Source organism: Aythya fuligula, chromosome W (genome assembly GCF_009819795.1).
Source record: "Aythya fuligula isolate bAytFul2 chromosome W, bAytFul2.pri, whole genome shotgun sequence".
Classification (NCBI taxonomy): domain Eukaryota; kingdom Metazoa; phylum Chordata; class Aves; order Anseriformes; family Anatidae; genus Aythya; species Aythya fuligula.
The window spans coordinates 7,521,842-7,544,532 of NC_045594.1; the positions used below are offsets into that span (position 1 = coordinate 7,521,842).

General features: G+C 39.4%; 1 protein-coding gene and 1 long non-coding RNA gene across 2 annotated transcripts in view; one reads left to right on the forward strand and one right to left on the reverse strand.

Moving 5' to 3' along the window:
• LOC116501455 (transcription factor RFX3-like) overlaps positions 1-22,691 on the forward strand; it is a 148,855-nt gene that overhangs the window by 54,724 nt on the left and 71,440 nt on the right. Inside the window, exons 4-5 of the mRNA XM_032207029.1 lie at positions 14,068-14,323; positions 21,221-21,295. Coding sequence (XP_032062920.1) covers positions 14,068-14,323; positions 21,221-21,295 — 331 coding nt within the window. The remainder of the gene's footprint in view (positions 1-14,067; positions 14,324-21,220; positions 21,296-22,691) is intronic.
• Positions 511-8,955, reverse strand: LOC116501466. Its single transcript, XR_004254439.1, has 4 exons — positions 8,837-8,955; positions 2,224-2,336; positions 1,304-1,419; positions 511-661 (listed from the first exon to the last, which is right to left on the reverse strand). It is a non-coding gene; the product is annotated as an uncharacterized LOC116501466 (long non-coding RNA).

Consider the following 22,691-nt stretch of genomic DNA (forward strand, 5'->3'; position numbering starts at 1 on the left):
GTAAGGACTGCTTTCAGGAACCCCAGGCTCCTGAGGCCAGAGGGAAAGTCTGGTCTGGGAAAGTTTTTTTTATATGTAATGCTAAAGTCTACTGAAGTCAGTGGAAAGACTGTCTGACATTAATGGACTCAGGCTCAGGACCATAGTGCATTTGCATCTGTCAGGTAGACTAGAGCCAGTGTGTAAAGGAACCCATTTTTATCTTAAAATTAATAAAAACTTAGACTTTGCAGTGACAAAAGCATCTTCCATAGGGAAATATATTCCAAAAACTTCTGGAGAGTTCCCTAAATGCAGTGAAATATCTAGTCTCCTTTCCTTTAAATACAGTGCTTACATCAACTCCAGTACACCTTCCTACTCAACAGAATTAAGGAAAGATGACACATGCTACTTTTATATCCTTCGAAATCATTCCCCAAAGTCTCACGTGATGCACAAAAACACCACCACATAAAACAAACCAAGCCAAAATTCTTATGAGGTGTTATCTGTGTTTAACTTACTAGGAATAGGTCTAAGGACATCAGGAATGAGAATCTCCACCAAAGCCTGGTACATCACATGGTCACAATTACAAATCCATTTCAGAATAGACTCATTTTTGCACAGAGTAATCAGTTTTCCTTTTGGAAGTCGACTTTCTATTTCAGTCAGATTGCTGGCGTGAATAAAAGTAACAAAAGAATAAATGAAAATGCATTTACATACAGATAAGAAAAGTACAATGGACTTTGCTTATTTAATAAAAACTTTGTAAAAGTCTCAGTTACATCCAATTGAACCTCTTTACCTTGTTCATATGAAACTGGGGAAAAATGGCCTCCAAAGTTCAGCTCCAGCCCAGAAATTATGCAGAGGTAGCATAAAAATGGTCCTTGGAATTTAAAAGAATGGGACAGTATACTGTGTAAGGATACTTTGTAGTCATCCAAACAAAGGAAAAAATGGAAGATGTATACAGTCATTTCAAGGCTTTGATTTGACACTTGCTGTTATATTATGATGATAGAGTAAAGAGAGACATTTACTGGCCTTGGTTAGTAAATCATGAGATCTGGAAACATGAATAAAACAACTAGTTTTGGAAGAGTCAGGAAGCTAAGTGAGGTTTGGCAGATTTCAGTGTTCTAATCCCCCCCAGCCGACACTTGCTGAAATGTTTCCTCTAACATCATCCATGTTTCCATCATCATGTTCTCCTAAAGTACCCTCTATTAAACAGGGCTGTTTATTAAATTATAAATAATAGTAAACAATATAATAATAAATTATTATTTATTTAAGAGTGACATATACTGACCTTGCTTCAATAATACCAGTGCCATCAGCTGGAGCAGAAGGAGAATAGCGCCAGAAAGTTTGCCACAATTTTTCTATCAGGCTAAACTGAAGATTCACAACAACATCCACTATTGCCTAAAACAATATAAAACAAGTGCAGATAATCTGCTACCATTTTTCTCCTCCAGCTCCTTCGAGTGGTATAGCTCTCCCCTCCCCTTAGTCAGTTTTCAGAAAAAGTAATAAAAATTTAGATTTATAAATAAACAACGTATTTTAATAACTTTTTAGCGATGAATTTTACTAGTGTGCATAGACAGATCAGTCCAAGTGAAAATAGAAAGAATTCTCCAGAAAAGAGCTTAAGGAAACATATCGGGTGACTTCATCTAAACAGAATTTTTAATGCTATTAAAAACACATAGGAAAATTGCTATTTCATTACTTTTTTTTACTTTTTTTTTTTTTCTGGCACCTTCAACAATAATTTTAAGACATTATTTAATATGAAATGTTAACAACCTTAAATAACTTGTTTCTTTAAAACTTGAAGAAAATAGCGAGCTTGTTTTTAACATAAATGTTAGAAATAATAATTTAATAATTTAATCTGTTTTCAACCCCTATAAACAAAAGCAAAGCTCTGCATATATCTAAAGTGTAATTTATCTAAAAATCTCCAAAAATATACATTATTATATTCCAGTCTCAGTATTCTATTACATATTTTTTTCTTTCCTGGTAAAGAGAGAAATTTCAGAGAAATCGTTTTTCCAATTTCATTTCTGATGAAATAAGCAAACTATTTGGTTAGCACATCAGATGTCAATAGCCTGCCTGTAATATGTTTTGTGTCAGTCATCCAGTTGTACTGATTCTCACTAGAAGACATGAATTTTCAATGAAGAATGATTTATGTGAATGCCTTTTTTCCCTTACCTCACAGTGCTCTCGATAAAGACTTTGCAATGATTTTATGTCTTCAAGAGCAGTACCATCTGGTAGAGAAGATATTTCAACTTCTCCAAACTCTGGAAGTACTCGAGATGTATCTGTTTCCATGACAACATAACAGAAGAAAACCATTGTGAATGGTGCCAACTACAGCTCAATTAGAAAAGATTTAAGAATGATGTAAATATATAAAGTCTAGAAGGTCATAATGCCCAAAGAGGAATGTCTTTCATATTTAATATATTTTAATGTTGCAAAAATAATTGTTAACAAACCAGCTAGCTATTTTTTTTAAGCAAAAGGAAATGTTAAATTATTCTTGGCAGTTAGCAGATTAAAATGATTTCACAAATATACTGTATCTGTATATAAAAAAAAAACCAAACAACTAATATATTAAAGAATATGACAGGATAAAGCAGAATATAAGAGGTTAATGTTATTAAATGTTTTTTTTTGTTGTTGTTTTTATCAATTTAATAGTTTTTGTATTAACATGAATGCAAGGGTTTCCTAGACTCAGCAGCATATATTTATTTGAAATTTACAAGACTTTCAACTATAGACAACATGTACATTTACTATTGCTCACAAATGTTTCTAAGAGATACACTAGTATCGGGCCGTGTGAGGGAATATATTGTCAACCAGGGAGAATGTGGAAGGAAAAATTCAAAAACGTGAACTACAGCCTAAGGTTCTCAATGATTTCAATAACAGCAAGGCTAGGCCAAAGAATGTGGATCTTCAAAATATCAATGTATGAACTCAAAACTAAGTGTACAATTACTGCAATAAGATATTTAATAGGCTTTTTTACTTTAGCAAATTACTAAATTACCATTTGTTTCCACAAATGGGAAATCAATAAGATCAGTTACATCAACAAATGCAATATATATATATATATATATAATATAATCCCATTTTATGTGCAGGTGGCAGAACACTGGAACAGGTTACACAGAGAGGTTGCGGAGTCTCTCTCCTTGAGGATATTCAAAAGCCTCCTAGACATGGGAAGGCTGGACCCTCCCCCACCCCCCACCCCCCCACGGGCAGGGACACCTCCCACACTAGGCTAGGTTGCTCAAAGCCCCATCCAACCTGGCCTTGAACACTTCCAGGGATGTAGCATCCACAACTTCTCCGGGCAGCCTGTTCCAGTGCCTCACCACCCTCATAGTAAAGAATTTCATCCTTATAGCTAATCTAAATCTACCCAATTCTCTATTAGTTTAAAATCTGTTGTGGTTTAACCTGGCAGGCAGCTAAGCACCAAACAGCCATACACTTCCCTCCCCGCCCCCCCCCCCCCCTCCCCCCCGGGATAGGGGAGAGAATTGAAAATAAAAATCACAAAACGTGTGGGTTGAGATAAAGACAGTTACATAGGACAGAAAAGGAAGAGAAAATAATCCTGAGACTACTACTACTACATATAAATATATATACAACAAATGATGCAAAATGCAATTGCTCACCACCTGCCGACCAATGCCCAGTAACTCCCTGAGCAGAGATCTCCCCCCCACCCAACCTTTCCAGTTTTTATCGTTCAGTATGACACCATATGGTATGGAATATCCCTCTGGCCAGTTTGGGTCAGCTGTCCTGGCTCTGTCCCCTCCCAGCTTCTTGTGCACCCCCAGCCTTCTCGCTGGCAGGGCAGCATAAGAAGCTGAAAAGCCCTTGCCTCTGTGTAAGCACTGCTCTGCAACAACTAAAACATCAGCGTGTTATCAACATTATTTTTCTCCTAAATCCAAAACACAGCACATACCAGTGGCTATGAAGAAAATGAATTCTATCCCAGATGAAACCAGGACAAGATCCACCCCTTATTCCATACCCTCTACATCATGCTCAGGTCCCACTTTCCAATGCATCCCAATTAATCACCACTTTTCTGTCTTTTGATATATGCACACACAGATATCATTCCCTTAGTATATGGGCCGTCACTCTAAAATGTCTATTGAGTTCGTTTAGTCCATGACTCTGGGTTCCATCTATCATAACAATCCTTCAGGGCAGGAGAGATGGGGTGTGGTGTTGAATTGTTGCATGCTGAGGCCAGCTCTGGCTCCAACACCACTGTGCTTGTCTGCTTCTATCACTGCTGCACTTCACTCAGTTCCATCAAAATACATTCTTCATTAATCTGGTTGACTCTTACTGTAATACTGATGTTGGGACATATAGCAACCATAGTAGTGATTACATGCAGTATTATACAGCAATTAACATAATACAATTCAAATTGTGGGCTATTCTCTCCCAACATCAAATCCCCTTGAGGTACGCTCCGGACCTCCCCATCCCTCTGTGTTACCCACCAAGTGCACCCAGGTCCCTGAGCAAAAGCAATCCCACAGATAGGTTTGCCTTTGCTCAAGGCGGGAATAACCCAGACTGTCTTCCACAGCATGTTCTTTATCCTCCATACCAGGGAGGCTTTAAACGCTTGGCTTGTTTGTTTGCTTGTTTGGCTTGTTTATTTGCAGCACATATTTCGCATTCATAGATAACCTGTGCAATGGTGCTCACGGTCAGGTCCACCCATCGATCACGAGCCCATCTATATGTTGCATCTCTGCCTTGATGGCCTGAGGTGTCATGGGCACACTGAGCCATAAATAATTCACCCTTATGTTGCCAGTCCAGATCCACCTCAGCCATTTCAATCTTAGCAGCCTGATCCACCTGCTGGTTGTTTTGATGTTCTCCAGTGGCCCAACTCTCAGGTACATGAGCATCTACATGACATACTTTTACACCCAGGTTTTCTACCTGGGCGGCAATAACTTGCCACAATGCAGCAGCACGGATGGGTTTACCTCTGCACTGCCAGTTGCTCTGCTTCTATTGCTGTAACCACCCCCACAGGGCATTTCCTACCATCCATGAATCAGTATAGAGATAGAGAATTGGCCATTTTTCCCATTCAGCAACTTCTAAGGCCAGCAGGATGGCCTTCACTTCTGCAAACTGGCTCGATTCACCTTCTCCTTCAGCTGTTTCTGCAACTCGTCGTGTAGGACTCCATACAGCAGCCTTCCACTTCCAATGATTTCCCACAATATGGCAGGACCCATCAGTGAAGAGGGCATATTGCTTCTCATTCTCTGGTATCTTGTTATACAGCGGGGCCTCTTCAGCACGTGTCACCTCCTCCTCTGGTGATATTCCAAAATCTGCCTTCTGGCCAGTCTGTGATCACTTCCAAAATTCCTGGGCGACTGGAGTTTCCTATTTGAGCTTCTTGTGTGATCAGTGCAACCTACTTCCTCCACGTAGCATCAGTTGAACATCCAGCCCAGCACCGGCAGTCGAGGTGCCAAGAGGAGCTATGCTTCAGTACCAGACACTTCTGAAGCAGCTTGAACCCCTTCATATGCTGCCAATATCTCTTTTTCAGTTGGAGTATAGCAGGTCTCAGATCCTCTGTATCCCTGACTCCAAAACCCTAGCGGTTGACCTTGACTCTCCCCTGATGTTTTCTGCCAGAGGCTCCAGGTGGGGCCATTCTTCCCAGCTGTGGTGTAGAGCACATTTTTTGCCTCTTGTCCTGCATGGACTGCCTAAGGGCTACTGCATGAACTATCTCCCATTTAATTAGTTCAAAGGCATATCATTGCTTAGGGCCCCATTTGATATCATTCTTCTTCCAGGTCACTTGATAGAGTGGGCTTACAATCAGACTGTAATTTGGAATGTGCATTCTCCAAAAACCCACAATGCCTAAGAAAGCTTGTCTTTCTTTTTGCTAGGTAGTGGTGACATAGATGTTATTTCGTTGATCACATCCACTGGGATCTGACGATGACCATCTATCTTGCCATTTTATTCCTGAAAAATGGATCTCCTGTGCGGGTCCTTTGACCTTACTTTGTTTTATGGCAAAACTGGCTTTCAGAAGGATTTGGACTATTTCCTTCCCTTTCTCAAAAAATTCCTCTGCTTTATCACCCCAAATGATGATGTCACTGATGTACTGCAGGTGTTCAGGAGCTTCCCCCTGTTCCAGTGCAGACTGGATCAGTCCACTGCAAATGGTAGGGCTGTGTTTCCACCCCAAGGCAGTTGATTCCACGTGTACTGGATGCCCCTCCAAGTAAAAGCAAACTGTGGCCTGCACTTTGCTGCTAGAGGGATGGAGAAAAATGCATTAGCGATATCAGTTGTGCCGTACCACTTGGCTGCCTTTGATTCCAGTTGTATTGAAGTTCTAGCATGTCTGGCACTGCAATACTCAGCAGTGGTGTGACTTCATTCAGGCCACAATAATCCACTGTTAGCCTCCACTCTCCAATAGGCTTCTGCTCTGGCCATATGGGACTATGAAAGGGTGAGCGAGTTTTGGTGGTCACTCCTTGGCTCTCCAGTCAACGAATTAGCTTATGGATGGGAATCAGGGAGTCTCGGTTGGTGCGATGTTGCCGCTGGTACACCGTTGCGGTAATGTATTGGCACCTGTTTTTCTTTAACCCTGAGCAAGCCCACAACAGAAGGGTCCTCTGAGAGACAGGGCAAGTTAGACACATTTTATTTTCTTCCGTCTCCAAGGCAACTTTACCAAAAGCCCACCTGTACCTTTTGGATCCTCAAAGAACCCTCTAAAAGAACCTCCTAAATCCAAAACATGGCACATACCAGCCACCATGAAGAAAATTAACTCTATCCTAGCTGAAACCAGAGCAAGACCATTATGCCTTGTCCTATCACAAGTCTCTCTCCATCTTTCTTATAGGCCCACTTTAAATGTTGAAAGGCTGTGATAAGGTATCCCTGGAGTCTTCTCTTCTCTAGGCTAAACAACCCCAGGTCTCTCAGCGTGTCTTCACAGAACAGGTGTTTCATCCCTCTGATCATTTTTGTAACCCTCCTCCAGACCCACTCCAACAAGTCCATGTCTCTCTTGTGCTGGGGGCCTCAGAGCTGGATACAGTACTCCAGGTGGGGTCTCACAAGGGCAGAGTAGAGGGGGAGAATCCCCTCCCTCAGCCTGCTGGCCACTCTTCTTTTTATGCAGCCAAGGATTCTGCGCAACCTGCTCTATGTGTCCCTGCTTGAGCAGTGGAGTTGGACCAGATGATCTCCAGAGCTCCCTTCCAACCTAAACCATTCTCTGTGATTTTGTGAGATTCTGCGTGAATTGGGAAGCCAGTGAAAATTACTAAGCTTTTAGGGTAGGATTTTCAACCTGCATTTTTTTTTGTATAAAATGCTTCATGGAAATTGCATGGTAGATTTAAAATATATTGCAATGCTAATAGTCTTTTCACAGTTTTCATTTTATATCTGTATGATGCATATTAAATATTGCATGTCTTACAATATATGATATTAAGCTCCTTTCAGTAACTTTTTTGTTCTGTTATCAGTGAGTGTTTTAAACAGGGCAGCATAACTAAAAATAATTATTGTATTTGTATGACGATGTTCATGGCTGTATGGGGTTTATGTGGCAAGGTTTTGCCAGCAGGGGGCTGCAGGGTGGCCTCTGTGAGAAGAGACCAGGAGCTGCCCCCATGTTGGACACAGCCTGTTCCAGCTGCCTCCAAAAGGGACCCACTGCAAGCCATACAGCAAAGCTGGTGGCACCTTTGTGAAAGCATAGTTAAGAAAGGTTTAAAAACAAACAAACAAACAAAAGAAACAACACTGCACGGCAGCTGTGTAATAGAGGAGTGGAGTGAGAGAAACAACCCTGTAGACACCAATGTCAGTGAAGAAGAAGAGGGAGGAGGTGCTCCAGGTGCTGAAGCAGAGGCTCCCCTGCAGCCCATGGAGAAGATCATGGTGAAACAGGCTGTCTTCCTACAGCCCATGAAGGAACACATTGGAGCAGATATCCACCCTGCAGCCCGAGGAGGACCCCACACTGGAGTAGTTGGATATGGCCTGAAGGAGGCTGTAGCCTGTGGAGAGCCCACGCTGGAGCAGACCCCTGGCAGGAACTGCATCCTATGGATAAGAGCCCATGCAGGAGTAGGTTTTCTGGCAAGAACTGCAACCCATAGGGGACCCATGCTGGAGCAGTCTGTTCCTGAATAACTGCGTCCCATGGGAAGGAACCATGTAGAAGCCGTTTGTGAAGGACTGCACCCTGTGGGAGGGGCCTCTTGCTTGAGCAGGGGAAGAGTGTGAGGAGGAAGGAGCAGAAGAGATGAAATGCTATGGACTGAACACAACCTCCATTCCCCATCCCTCCCCCCCCCCCCCCCCAGCACCAGGGGATGGAAGGCAGAAGAATCAGGAGTGAAGTTGAGCCTGGGAAGAATGGGGGGTAGGGGGAAGGTCATTTTAGTTTTGGTTTTAGTTCTCACAATCATACTTTGTAATTAATTGGCAATAAATTAATCTTCCCCAAGTTGAGTCTGTTTTCCCCATGATGGCAATTGGTAAGCAATCTCCCTGTCCTCTATCTTGACCCTCACGCTTTTTCATTGCATTTTCTTCCACTGTCCTGCTGAGTAGGGGGAGTGAGAGAACAGCTTGATGGCACCTGGTGGCCAGACAAGGGTTAACCCGCCACAGTGGCGATAATGGATTTTACTTTATTTATACAACAATACAACACATCTTTTCATACCTAAAAACTGTCGATGATGTTGACTTTGGGCAATTATAGTTTGTTCAGCAGATGTGCCTGTTTGTTGACCACTTCCTGTGAAACCATCTGCAACTCCATCCACTTTTTGCACAGGCTTGTACCTACAAAAATATCAAATACAAAATTATCCTTTATGTTTACTTTTTCATAAGTGCAATATTACAATCTGTTCTGCCTTATTTCTCAGTCTCAAAATGCAGTTTTGCTAGTTTAGATACAAGTAAAAATTAACATCAGAATAATTGTAGTAAGGAAAGCCAGAACATTGGCAATGCAAAATTCATATAGCTGATAGCACAGCACAACTACCTATTTCTAGTGGAATTTAGTTTAAAAACTACGACCTAAAGCTCATTTATACTAAACAGAATCAAAATCTTTCCTTTTCCAAAGAACTTAAAGTCCCAGGAATCAAGTAGCTCAAAAATAAGTTTTCATCACCTTAAAAAGGGCCATACTACTCTTTGGAGACAAAGGAAATGAAATAATTTTTAAATGCAACAAACTTCTCATGAGCTCAGAAGGTCTGAGAAGACTACTCAGACTTAAACTCTTCATATGTTGACTCACAAAAGCTTTTATGAAGGATAAAAGGAACAAAAAGGCTAGTAGGAATGCTGGCTTGGATGGTCAGATTCTAAGAGCATCACACTGACAGGCTGAAGATCCAGCTTGCAATTCCGCACACATCTAAAAATTAATTCTGTCCCATTGCACTGTGCAGATTATAAAGCTTTGTACTAACTTTAGGAAGGTCAACACATTCCACTCTGGAAATTCTCCTCTCAAGAAGCAGTTGAGTCAGCTCTGAGCATGTTCTCATTTTGATCTTATTAAACAGATTGATTGGGCTATAAACTAGAGTTGAAGGGAGAAAGCCGCACCTCGAGTACTGTGTTCATTTTCGGGCCCCTCGCTACAAGAAGGACATGGAGGTGCTCGAGCGAGTCCAGAGAAGGGCAACCAAGCTGGTGAGGGGTCTGGAGAACAAGTCTTATGTGGAGCAGCTGATGGATAGGGATAGTCTTATGAGGAGTGGCTGAGGGAGCTGGGCTTGTTCAGCCTGGAGAAGAAGAGGCTCAGGGGCGACCTTATTGCTCTCTACAAATACCTTAAAGGAGGCTGTAGCGAGGTGGGGGTTGGTCTGTTCTCCCACGTGCCTGGTGACAGGATGATGAGAAATGGGCTAAAGTTGCACCAGGGGAGTTTTAGGTTGGATGTTAGGAAGAACTTCTTTACCGAAAGGGTTGTTAGGCATTGGAACGGGCTGCCCAGGGAAGTGGTTGAGTCACCATCCCTGGAGGTCTTTAAAAGACGTTTAGATGTAGTGCTTAGTGATATGGTTTAGTTGAGGACTTGTTAGTGTTAGGTCAGAGGTTGTACTCGATGATCTTGAGGTCTCTTCCAACCTAGAAATTCTGTGATTCTGTGAACTCCTCGAAGTTGTCCTGGTAGCTCGGTTTGCTCAGCTGAAGCAAGTCATGGTCTCCTTGCTGTTTCAAAAATCCCTCAACAAGAAGGTTCAGGAGATTCTTAAAGCACCTCGTTGATAACTTCTTGGTGCAGGTGCTAAGGGAGCCAACTAGGAAAGGTGCCCTTTTAGATCTGTTGCTGGAGAACAGAGAGGGTCTTGTGGGGGATGTGGCAATTGGAGGCTGTCTCGGTCATAGTGACCATGAAGCGGTTGAGTTTAAAGTTTTTGGTGGCAGGAGGAAAACTGCCACCAAAACTTCAGCCCTGGATATGGGGAGAGCAGACTTCAGGCTACTAAGGGAAATAGTTAGCAAGGTCCCCTGGGAAACTGCTTTTGAAGGTGTCGGCGTCCATCAGTGCTGGTCAGTCTTTAAGCACTGCCTCCTAAAAGCACAGGATCAGGCAATTCCAAAATATCAGAAGTCAAGCAGGTGGGGCAGAAGGCTGGCCTGGCTGACCAGGGATCTTCTTTAAGAGCTTAGGCATAAAAAGAAAATGTACGGCTGCTGGAAGCGGGGTCAGGTGACGTGGAAGGACTACAGGGATGTTGTTTGCTTTTGTAGGGAGAAAATTCCTTCATCCAAAGTCCAATTAGAGTTGAAGCTGGCCATGTCTTTTGGAGACAATAAAAAGGGCTTTTTAAAATATGTGGACAGAAAAAGGAGGACCAGAGAAAACATAGGTCTGCTACTTGATGGGGATGGTCACCTCACAAACAAGGACATAGGCAAAGCAGAGACGTTTAATGCCTTCTTTGCCTCTGTCTTCAACACTGATGATAGACTTTGGGACCTCAGGTGCTCTGAGTTGGAGGACCGTGACGGTGGGAATGATAAACTCCCAGCCAACCCTGAAGGTTTGCGGGATTTGCTGCTCCACCTGGATCCATACAAGTCCATGGATACAGGTGGGATTCATACCAGGGTTCTCAGAGAGCTGCCTGACGGTGCCGGGTCCTGCACCTGGGAAGGGGCAACCCTGATTATATGTACTTGATAGCAAGTTGAATATAAACCAGTAGCGTGTTCTAGAAGCCCAGAGGGCCAACCATATCCTGGGGTGCATCAAGCACCACGGTCTTGCTAGTCAGTCGAGGGAAGTGACTGTAGATCTCATTGTGGTCTATAGCTTCCTCAGAAAGGGGAGAGGAGGGCCAGGCGCTGATCTATTATTTCTGGTCACCAGCTATAGGACCCAAGGGAATATAGTCAAGCTGGGACAGGGGAGGTTCAGGTTGGATATCAGGAAAAGGTTCTTCACTGAGACAGTGGTCACTCACTAGAACAGGCTCCCCAGGGATGTAGTCATGGCACCAAGCCTGTCGGAGTTGCTCTCAGTTGCCTATTGGACTATGCTTTCAGTCATATGGTCTAAATTTTTTGTGTATACCTGTGTGGAGCCAGGAATTAGACTTAATGATCCTCATGGGTCCCTTCCAACTTGTGATATTCAATGGCTAAGTACTGGGTCCTGCACTTTGGTCAGAACAACCCCATGCAGAGCTACAGGCTTGGGGCAGAGTGGCTCGAAAGCTGTGCAGAGGAAAAGGATCTGGGGCGTTGGTCAATGCTCACCTGAATATGAGCCGGCAGTGTGACCAGGTGGCCAAGAAGGCCAACTGCATCCTGGCTTGTATCAGGAATAGGGTAGCCAGCAGGACTAGGGAGGTGATTGTCCCCCTGTACTCTGCTCTGGTGAGCACCTTTTGTACTGTGTTCTGTTTTGGGTCCCTCACTACAAGAAAGACATTGAGGCCCTGGAGAGTGTCCAGAGAAAGGCAACAAAGCTGGTGAAAGGTCTAGAGAACAAGTCTTATGAGGAGCGGCTGAGGGAGCTAGGGTTGTTTATACTGGAGAAGATGAGGCTCAGGGGAGACCTTATTGCTCTCTACAACTACCTGAAAGGAAGTTGTGGGGAGCTGAGGGTTGGCCACTTCTCGCAGATAACTACTGATAGGACTAGAGGGAATGGCCTCAGGTTGCACCAGGGGAGGTTCATATTGGAAGTGAGGAGAAATTTCTTCTCAGGAAGAGTAGTCAGGTACTGGAATGGTTTGCCCAGGGAGGTGGTGGAGTCACTGTCCCTGGGGGTGTTTGGACTTGGTGCTTAGGGACATGGTTTAGTGGGTGATATTGGTGGTAGGGGGATGGTTGGACCACATGATCTTGGAGGTCTTTTCCAACCTTAATGATTCTATGATTCTATGATCCTATGATCTTGCCTGCATACATGCTTTTGCAGTGATAAAAGATAGCTTGATTCGAGGTCTGAAAAGAAGGAGTATACAGGTTCTCAAGAATTTCTCCCCATACCCTTTTTTTTCAAGTTGTTTTCAGTAGACTTGACCGTACTCCCTTTAGATGAACTGTGAATTTCTCACAAATGCTCTTAAAGCTTTTGAAATACCAAGAATAAAAAACAAATTTTAAAATTAGCTTAAGTAGCTGTGAAAGTAAGGAATATAGTACACAGCTTGAAAAGCTTTTAGGACATTAAAATTCAATTTTAAAGTTTTTTGCTGTCTCTGAAGAACAAGGGAGAACCCACAATGGCCATAGTTAATACCATAGAAGTTCAGACTTGATTGTTGTTATGATTTCAAAATGGTCGTTCCAGTTAATTTTAGGCAGAATTATAGGATTTTATGATTAAATGAGAAAAGCATCAATTGTGTAAAAAATACTTTTTATCATTTGACTTTATTGTGACACAGATCATGGTATAAAGTTCCTTGATCATGAAACCTTGGCTGAACTGTTTGAATTATTTAAAAATCTAGAGTCTTAATTTTGGAAAAGCTAGCGAGTGTTATTTACTTGTGTATTTTGAGCTATATCAGTTTGAAAATCTAGGTTAGTACAGAGGACCCAATATTTGCTATGTTTAATAGCTAATGAAAAATTAAAAACCATTAATGGGTAATGATGCATGTCATTATGAATATGAAGTGAAGAATGACAAGGTTCATGAGTAAAGTGAAAAGTTTAAGGTTAAGTGGTTAATGAGGCCCAAATGCTTAATAGTTAGAAAAAATTGACTTAAATTACTCCTGTTTTGTTCTTTTGACTTTTTTCATCCCTTCACAAATTGTATTTCCCTTTTGGTTTTATTAGTTTTTCACCATAACACCGTACATATTGGTGTCCAGTTTAAAACTTCACCCTGCTGAATTAACAGCATGTCCTAAAATACCAATGAGCTCAAAATTTCAAGCTTCAGCCAGAGAGTTTAATTGAATTTTAAATCAATGCAAAACATTTACAGGACTCTTGTGTATAGGACAGTCTTGTCTAATTTTTGTATATCTTGTTTGCAGTTTTGTAACATACACAGTATACATAATAATTGACATCTTAAATAAAAATCCAGCTTTAACCATAGTATTGAAAAAGTTACAACAGTTTGCTTTATTGATAGCTATATAAAATATTAATACTTGGATGAGATCTTCCACTCATCTCTTCAATTCTTGTCATACTTTTCTCCACCCATGTTCAGATAGGACTGAAAAAATCTTCCGTGAAGTTTAATGAATAGTTTAACTCTGAGTCCAAGTTAATTACTTGGCATTTTGACATAATGAAATGTCATTTTCTGTGGAGGCAAGAGTTGTTTCCCAATACTATTAAGCTTGGTTATAGCAATTGTACACTCTTTTCTACAATAATAATGTTGCCCTCGCTTAAACAATAGAAATAACTACTATTTTTGTTCTTGTTTGTTTTCTTTTCCTCAAGTCGAACAACTTATCCTTACACGGAAACCCAAATGTATAGTCAAAACACTGGGGGAAATTACTTTGATACTCAAGGAAGTTCTGCACAGGGAACGACAGTGGTCTCTTCTCATAGTATGGTGGGCGCTGGCAGGATTCAGATGGGCATTGAAGGAGGACAGCTCATTAGCAGCTCAGGAGGGACCTATCTCATTGGAAGTTCAATGGAAAATTCTGGTCATTCAGTGACTCATACAACGCGGACATCCCCAGCTACAGTAAGTATTCCAGAACTATGTGAAAACTCTGGGGCTAGTTTCTTAGTCACTATGATGTTCTTGTTTGCTGACATGTTTCTGTAGACAGAAGTATATTATGTTGGCAGAATCTTTAATACATGGCTTTGTCTTGCAAATATTTACATTTAGTTTACCTTTGTGCTTGTGATCAATGTCAAGTGAGTGCATTGGAGATGTTTGTGTGCATAAGACTGTGGATGAGACTGAAAATTTGTAGGATTAGGGCCTGAAATAGCTTCTCTGGACACTTTTTTCTGAAAAAGAAAAAATATATTATTAAAACAATTTATACCTAACATAAACTTTAAATAAAATAGCTCTTCATAGAGATGTTTGACTTCATTTGTTACGTTTTTGACTCCATATTATTGTTGGGTTTGTATCTTACTTCAAGCTATTTGATACTTTTTCAGAATACTAGGAATATATTATCTTAGTTCACTGTCATTACTTATTTAAGGTAGTTCTCAATTCTATTTCAAGATCAGAAGCTCATTGTGGAAATGTCTTAAGGGATGTAACAGAAGGCATCTTTCCAATTATGATAGTTAATACTATAAAAACCTAGCCATGAAAACAAACACATTTCTTTCCCTTAAGGAATTCCAGGGATGTAAATGGTTTTATGCTTATTTTAGCTTTGCTGGATAGCTTTAAGGAACACTTACCAAACCTTTGATGACATTCTGACCTGATTGTAGAGATTTTTAAATAATGTGCAAGAGAACTTCTGAAACTTGCAATAATGAGATGAAAAATGTAACAAGTTGAAAAATGAAGGGACTGACAGTGAGGTATAGTACAATTAAGTAACATTTATTTTAAAATAATTTTTAGTAGGGTTGTTTTCACCAAAATTCTACTAAAATTAAATAATTTTACTTTTGGAAACTGGTGTAATCAGTAATCATTACAATTGTAATCATTTTTGTAATCATTTTGTAATTGCAGTTAGGCTTGATCTTTGTAGGTTCCTTCCAGCTCAACTATTCTATTATTGCAGTTTTTATAATCTTTACAAAAATGTGATGACATGCAGTCAGCAAACACGAGAAAATTTCACTCAATCCAGGAAAAGCAGTAGACTGATGTTTGATATCCTAGAAACATTTGAATGTTATCAAAATTCCACAGAAATTTTTGCAAATGAAATAAAATGAAATTTTGGCCAAAATAAAAAGCCATAAGTGAATTTTCCTACATTAAATATTTTGATGTTTACAAGGAATTGTATACTAATACATACTCTGAAATTCAACAGTAGTTGATAACTTTTACCTCAGACATGAGCTAAGTTTGTGCTGTGCTCATTCTAAATGTAATATGTTACACAAACAAAATTCAAATTACATATCTTTGGCTATTATACTCTTGCTTCATGTGTTTAAGAAAAGCTGATAATTAGGATGCTCTAAGTTATTTTTATTTTGATATGTAATTTTTTAAAGAATGCAGATAAAAATTAAATTTGAATTCCAAAATTGTGTTTTTACCATTAAAATAGTTTTCCTCCCATTTTTAAGGTATTATATATAGTGTTGTGTTTGAACCCAGCCGGAAGCTAAGCACCACACAGCCGTTTGCTCACCCTCCCCCCCCAGGATGGGGGAGAGAAACAGGAAAATGAAGCCTGTGGGTTGAGATAGAGACAGTTTATTAAGACAGAAAATAAAATAAAATAAAATAAAATAAAATAAAATAAAATAAAATAAAATAAAATAATGATAATAGTACTAATACTACTAATGTGTACAAAACAAGTGATGCACAATGCAATTGCTCACCACTCGCTGACCGGTGCTCAGCCTATCCCTGAACAGCCGCCCCCCTCCCCCCGGCTAGCCACCCCTATATATTGTTCAGCATGACGTCAGATGGGATGGAATACCCCTTTGGCCACTTTGGGTCAGCTGTCCTGGGTCTGTCACCTCCCAGGTCCTGTTGCACCTCTAGCCTGCCTGCTGGCAGGACAGAGCGAGAAGCTGAAAAGTCCTTGGCTTAGTATAAGCACTACTCTGCAACAATTAAAACATCAGTGTGTTATTAACATTCTTCTCATCATAAATCCCAAACACAGCACCCTACCAGCTACTAGGAGGAAAATTAACTCTGTCCTAACTGAAATCAGGACAAGTGTATAGTAACATAAAGGAGGAATTAAAATACATTGTTGCATCTCTTGTTGATAAAATATTAACTGGGAAACTACAAAATGACATTCATTATTATGATTATAGTCTCTTGATATATAGGGTTGAACTGGTGCAATTGAGAGTCAGTTGAAGTATAAAAGGTTCAACTTAAACTATAATGTCAAACACACAGTTTTAAATTTAATAGAATGTATAAATAAACCAGGCAAACTAGAGCAACACAGTACTTCAATTTTACTTTGTATTGTATTTGAGACACGTAGAGATCATTTCACTTGTAATCTTCATCCTACCTGCACCATCATAATATTTTTCCATACTTGTACAGAGAATTTAAGAGATCAAAATAATGTGTAACCAGGCATGCTTGCTAATGCAATAGTCAGCAAACATATTCAAATCTTTTGAATTAATTTTGGATAATTTTCACATGGAGACACATAAACTAAGCATGGGCTTATTATAACCTGACACTTTTGCCATATCAAGATTTATTTCTGTTTCACTGCTTACAACAGAGGATTTAATTATTTTTTTTATTCACCCTCACTAAGCAAATGATTAAATTTTTGTAACTAGTAAATTAGTCATGATATTGATATAGCTACAAAAAACAGATTATGCTTGTCAGCCAGGGAGGAGCTTCTATTCACTAGTCCTGTTTTTTCTGACAAGCATTAGGATCTGCAGTCACTAGTTATTGATCTGCATGTCATTAGTTATCACTAACCATATGTCCTCGTTTCAGCTGGGATAGAGTTAATTTTCTTCCTAGTGGCTGGTGTGGTGCTGCGTTTTGGATTCGGAATGAAAATAACATTGATAATTGATAACACACTTATGTTTTAGTTTGTTGCAGGAAGGACGGCCAAAAACATGACAGACACCAATATGGTCAGATCATGCTCTCTGCTCTCTCTTTATTACCCAAATAGCCTGACTTTTATATCAAACTTAACAGAGGCGGATAGTGTCTCACACAAGATTATTGGTCAAAAGCACTCAGACAAACAATTGCAAGAAAACAACCCCACCTGCAAGAAAACAACCCCCCTGTGATTAGCAGTCACGTAGATCTTGTCCTTGAAGCCAGCTGCTGGCAACAATATTTTTTAAATTCCTCAGTCGGGTGATGTGGGAACACTGTCATGGGAACTTCTCATAGTTGTCCTGGCAGCTTGGTTTGCTCAGCTGAAGCAAGTCATGGCCTCCTCGCTGTTTCAAAAATCCCTCAACATTACTGAGCAGTGCTTGCACTAAGTCAAGGACATTTCTACTTCTCATATTACCCTTTTTTTGTTGTTGTTTTTGTTTGTTTGTATTTTTTTTTTTTAACCTCCTCTCCTTTCTTTCTTATTAAACTGTCTTTATCTCAACCCATGAGCTTTCTAACTTTTGAGAAAGAGCACAGGAGCAGCTGGAAGTTTTAAAAAGGAGCAAGAAATGATTTACTGTCTTGAAAGTCTGCCTTCAAGTTAAGCCTATTCGATTTACATGCTAGAGAATTTAAGAAATTATTTGTTTATGGTTAAGTGCCGGCATGGGAAAAAAGTTTCTGATAGTAAAGAGATATTTAACAAGTAGGTAAAGCTCAAAGTACAATCTATCAACTTTAGATGAGGAATAGTGTACACGATGTTTAATAAGGAAAAAAAATAATACTGTAACAGCTTGCACGAGAATATGGTGAATACTTATCACTTTATATACAGATCAGATGTCTTTTTGAAAGACCTGCCCTAGTTCAGCAAGGCTTCATGAGATTGAAGAAATAATTAATGAGGAGTTTTAGCAGTAGTGAACACTTCTTGACCTACATTATGCAAAAAAAATCAGACAAGCTGATCATAATGCTTTTTAAATCAGTAAGATCTCTGGTTTTAAAATTTATGGTACTATGGTCACAGATATATTGTCTTCAGTGACAATATCGGTGATGTATTCCCTAGTGACTTATTCCCTCAACTACTTCTGTTGTTATGCTGTTACCTGTGGTGGTTTTACCCTGCTGGCAACTGAGATTCACCATAACCACTCTCTCATTTGCTCACCAATTATCATCACGGGCAAAACAGACTCAGCAAAGGGATAGTAATATAAATTATTGTCTATCAGTAGCAGACTAGAACAGTGAGAAACTATGAGCAAACTAAAAACACCTTCTCCCCCATCCACACTCTTCTAACCTCCTCCTCTGAGTGACACAGGGAATGGGAGTTGAGGTCAGTCCATAATGCTTTGTTTCTGCTGCTCCTTCACGGTCACTGTCTTCCCCTGCTCCAATGCAGGGTCCCTCCCACAGGATACAGTCCTTTCTGACTGATCCTACATGGGCTTCCCACAGATAGTAGCTCTTCAAGAACTGATCCAATATGGATCACAGGGTCCATCCTTCAGGAGCAAACTGCTCCAACACGGGTCCCCCATGGGTGGCAGCTCCTGCCAGCTCACCTGCTCCTGTGTGGGCTCCTCTCCACATGCTGCAGATCTGGCCCAGAGTCTCCTCTGGCAGAGGCTCCTCATAGACTGCAGCCTCCTTCAGGCCAGATCCACCTGCTCCACCATAGGCTCCTCTCCATGGGCTGCAGCATGGAAATCTACTCTTCCTTGGCATGCCATGGGCTGCAGGGGAACAACCTGCTCCACCATGGTCCTTTCCACAGGCCATAGGGGAACTTCTGCTCTGGTGCCTGGAGCACCTCCTTCCCTTCCTTCTTCACTGACCTTGGTGTCTGCAAGGCCATTTCTCACTCCTCTCCCAGCTACTGTTGCATGGCAATTTTTGTCCCTTTCTTAAATATGCTCTCACAGAGGCACAACCAGAGGTGTTTATTGGTCCAGCTCTGGCTAGCGGCAGGTCCTTTTTGGAGCTGGCTGAAACTGGCTCTTATTTAACATGAGGCAGCTTCTGGGCTCTTCTCACAGAGGCCACCCCTGCAGCCCCCCTGCTACCAAACCCCTGCCATGTTAACCCAATACAGGGAAGTGTTTCTTTTTAAGTAGATAGATATAGTACTTCTTAATTTACATTTTTCAAGAATTGGTTCTTTGAACAGGCCACAAAAACTTCTCTCAGTGAAGTGAGAGGGTAGTGTAGTACCTGGAACAAGCAGCAGGAGGCAGGACAGTAGTCCTATAGTACTACTGTAAAGAAGATATTTTCAAAGCGGAGTAAGATTCAGAATTATGATTCAAAATATGTATCATGTTAAGATGGGTGACTCTGTGGTTGCAGTATATAGTAAGTTGATCTTAGCATAATGAAATCTTAGCCTTTAAATTTTTGCAATATGGTATCCTTTTTAAATTAGACCTTTTCTGTATGAATGAATAGTTTGACCTAATAGTATTTTCCACAGAAGCAAGAAAAAAAATCAGGACTTTATTTCTGTAATAATGAAGTATATTTTCTTACGTAATAATCAGATACTTGTATCCCTTTGTAAAAAGGATTATTTTTCTAATATTAGACAGTTATAAGAGACTTTCTTTTTCATTGATGGTTATTACAGTAAAAGTACTATTTCATTATCTTATAAAAAGGAGGAAATAAATCATATATATGCACTAAAAATCTAAAATATTTTCCGGTTTATGCTGTATATAGAGTGATTTAAATTTAGTAGTGTAATTTGCCATCATAAACTCTTTGAATAGTACTGTAAGAATTAAAGTAGGGTAGAGAGGGCTTTTTTAAAAGCTGTCTACTGGTAGAATAAGAGGTTTTACATTTACAGATAGCTTTTCCATTGCTTTTAGTTTTCTGTTTTTTTTTTTTTTTTTTTTTTTTTTCCCATTTAATATAGCTAATAACATCATTTTACTGTACATCCCATTGTCTCTATCACTTTCAGTGTCTTTGTTATTCTAGCTCTGCAGCTAAACTACAGTTAGATTGTAGTTTTATTTTTAATGCTGTCATTGTAGAATTAATCAAAAGATGTATTAATTAGGGAAAAGAATGGGAATGGGCATAGATATGTTGTCCCTACACATTTGTATTAGGAGTAACACTACTGTATAATTAGTGGTATATAATATTTTTTCTTTTAAAATAATTATTCTGAACATGTCTGATTATTTTTTTCTTCTTTTTTTTTTTTTTTTTTTAAGGGTGGATCTTGCAGTCTGTGTAAACCTTCAGTTTTCATGTACTTTAAGAGGTGTGGATATTCAAATAATGCTCTAACAGGCTGTAGGGGTGATATCCTGTCCAATGGCTGGAAAAACATCCTAATGGCAGAAAAAATACTGAACAGCTGGGATCTAACCTATGATTGCAGAGAACAGAAATTTTATTTCTAATTCACATTCCTGGGTTCAAACTGTGCACAAATCTTTCTCACATACATGAAGAAAGAAATGTTGAGACCTTCTTTAGATTTTTGTTTGGGATTTATTTTATTTTATTTTATTTTTGTTTCTGTTTGCAATGTAGCTTACTGGTAAATCCACTTCTCATTTCCTGAGCAGGGAGGAAGGTAAATTGGACTTTGAAAATGGAATCCTGCAATACGTATGCAAGAAAACTTCTTTCCTGACTTCACTGGGGAGGTCTGCCTTCATGGGAACTTCAGGATGAGGCCTTTAAGTAGAATGTATCCCTTAGCCAGGACTGTACTAGATAGTTCTATTGAATTTAAGGCATTCTATCAGATTTTTTCTGATCAGCCTTTGTTACTATCTTGTTTTGAGTCCTTTTTTTAATGACATTTATTATCAGATTGAAATGGCGATTGAGACACTGCAGAAGTCTGATGGTCTTTCTACTCACAGAAGTTCTCTTCTTAACAGCCATGTAAGTTTTCTCTTCTTTCATGTAAGCTACTCTCTTGTTTGTTCTGTATGCTTAGCCCACATCAAGATTGTCCTAATCTATTGTTACTTTTTGCTTTTAATCTTTCCATTTTAGATGCTTGTAATCTACATCTTCTGTTGCTATATTTTGTCAGGTTAAGTGTCATGACACATTAACCTGAGTGCATCTGTTTTTCAGGTTCTGTATTTTGTTAACACAGCTTAACATATTTCCTGTTATGCAGGTCCTAATGTAAATGTAGAAATAATATTCAATTAATTTTAAAGTGGTTTGTGTTTGACATTATATTAAAATAGTTTTCTATAATTTGTGTGCCCTATATAATAACTTAGGAGCAGGTAAAGGGGGGAAGAAGCAGAACACACTTTGAATAAATAATATTCTTTAGGTTTCTTTTTTAATCCTTCCATCATTCTGAATAAGTTTTGATGGGCTAAAAAAAGAAAACAATCTGTTAGTCTGAAATATGTTTTATTCTTCTTCCTCTTGCTTTGTTTTGGCTTTGAAAATACTGTAGGAATTTTCCATGAGAAAGATAAAAATGTTTGCATAAAAAGATGGCTACAAATATAGTGGTAAAGTCTTTAAATATAACCTTTTAGGTAAAGGAGAGGCTCAAAGTTTAATCTTCAATTTGTTTTTAAACAGTGCTAGTTTTTTATGAAATTTCATGCAAACATAATGTTTTTTCTTTAGTTGGTATAAATAAGTTTGTATTTTTAATGGTGCTAAGTTTCTATAGCTACTTCCTTTTTTCTTCTCAGCCTTACTAACATATACAAGAATCTGAAAAATATATGTTTACCTTTACTACAGAAATGCAAATATTGAGACATGAATATATGAGCGTATTAGGTAGAGACTATCATTCAAAAATGAAAATATACACTTGTTTTGATTTGTTGACACCCCTCCCCCCCATCCTTTTCTAAGAATGCGATAATCTGGAGGTGAAAAACAAAATTGTTCTGCCAAACTTTCCCATCATAGTAGAAAAAGGCAGCAGGAGTCAATGACATTTCTTGGAAGAGAAATTAATTTTCTTAGAAAATTCTAAAATTGGGTGAGGGAAATTAAATTCTGTACAATGTGAAGGACTTTTTAGATAATCTTAGATGTTTAAAAAATAATTGTTTCAATGTTAAGACAACCTAGAAATATGCTAAGATTAATTTAATATCATAAATGGGTGATAGATGTCTGGCATTTTGCAAAAAAATTGTCTTAGATATATAAAGAATTGATAAGTTTTTCTTGTATATGACAAGGAAGTCCAGAATCTTGACACTGAAAATGATAAAAATTAAAAGACAAGTTTGTCTACGTAAGAAAGCTGTATCCTCCTATTTACTCTGTCATGCACTGGTTAAAATAT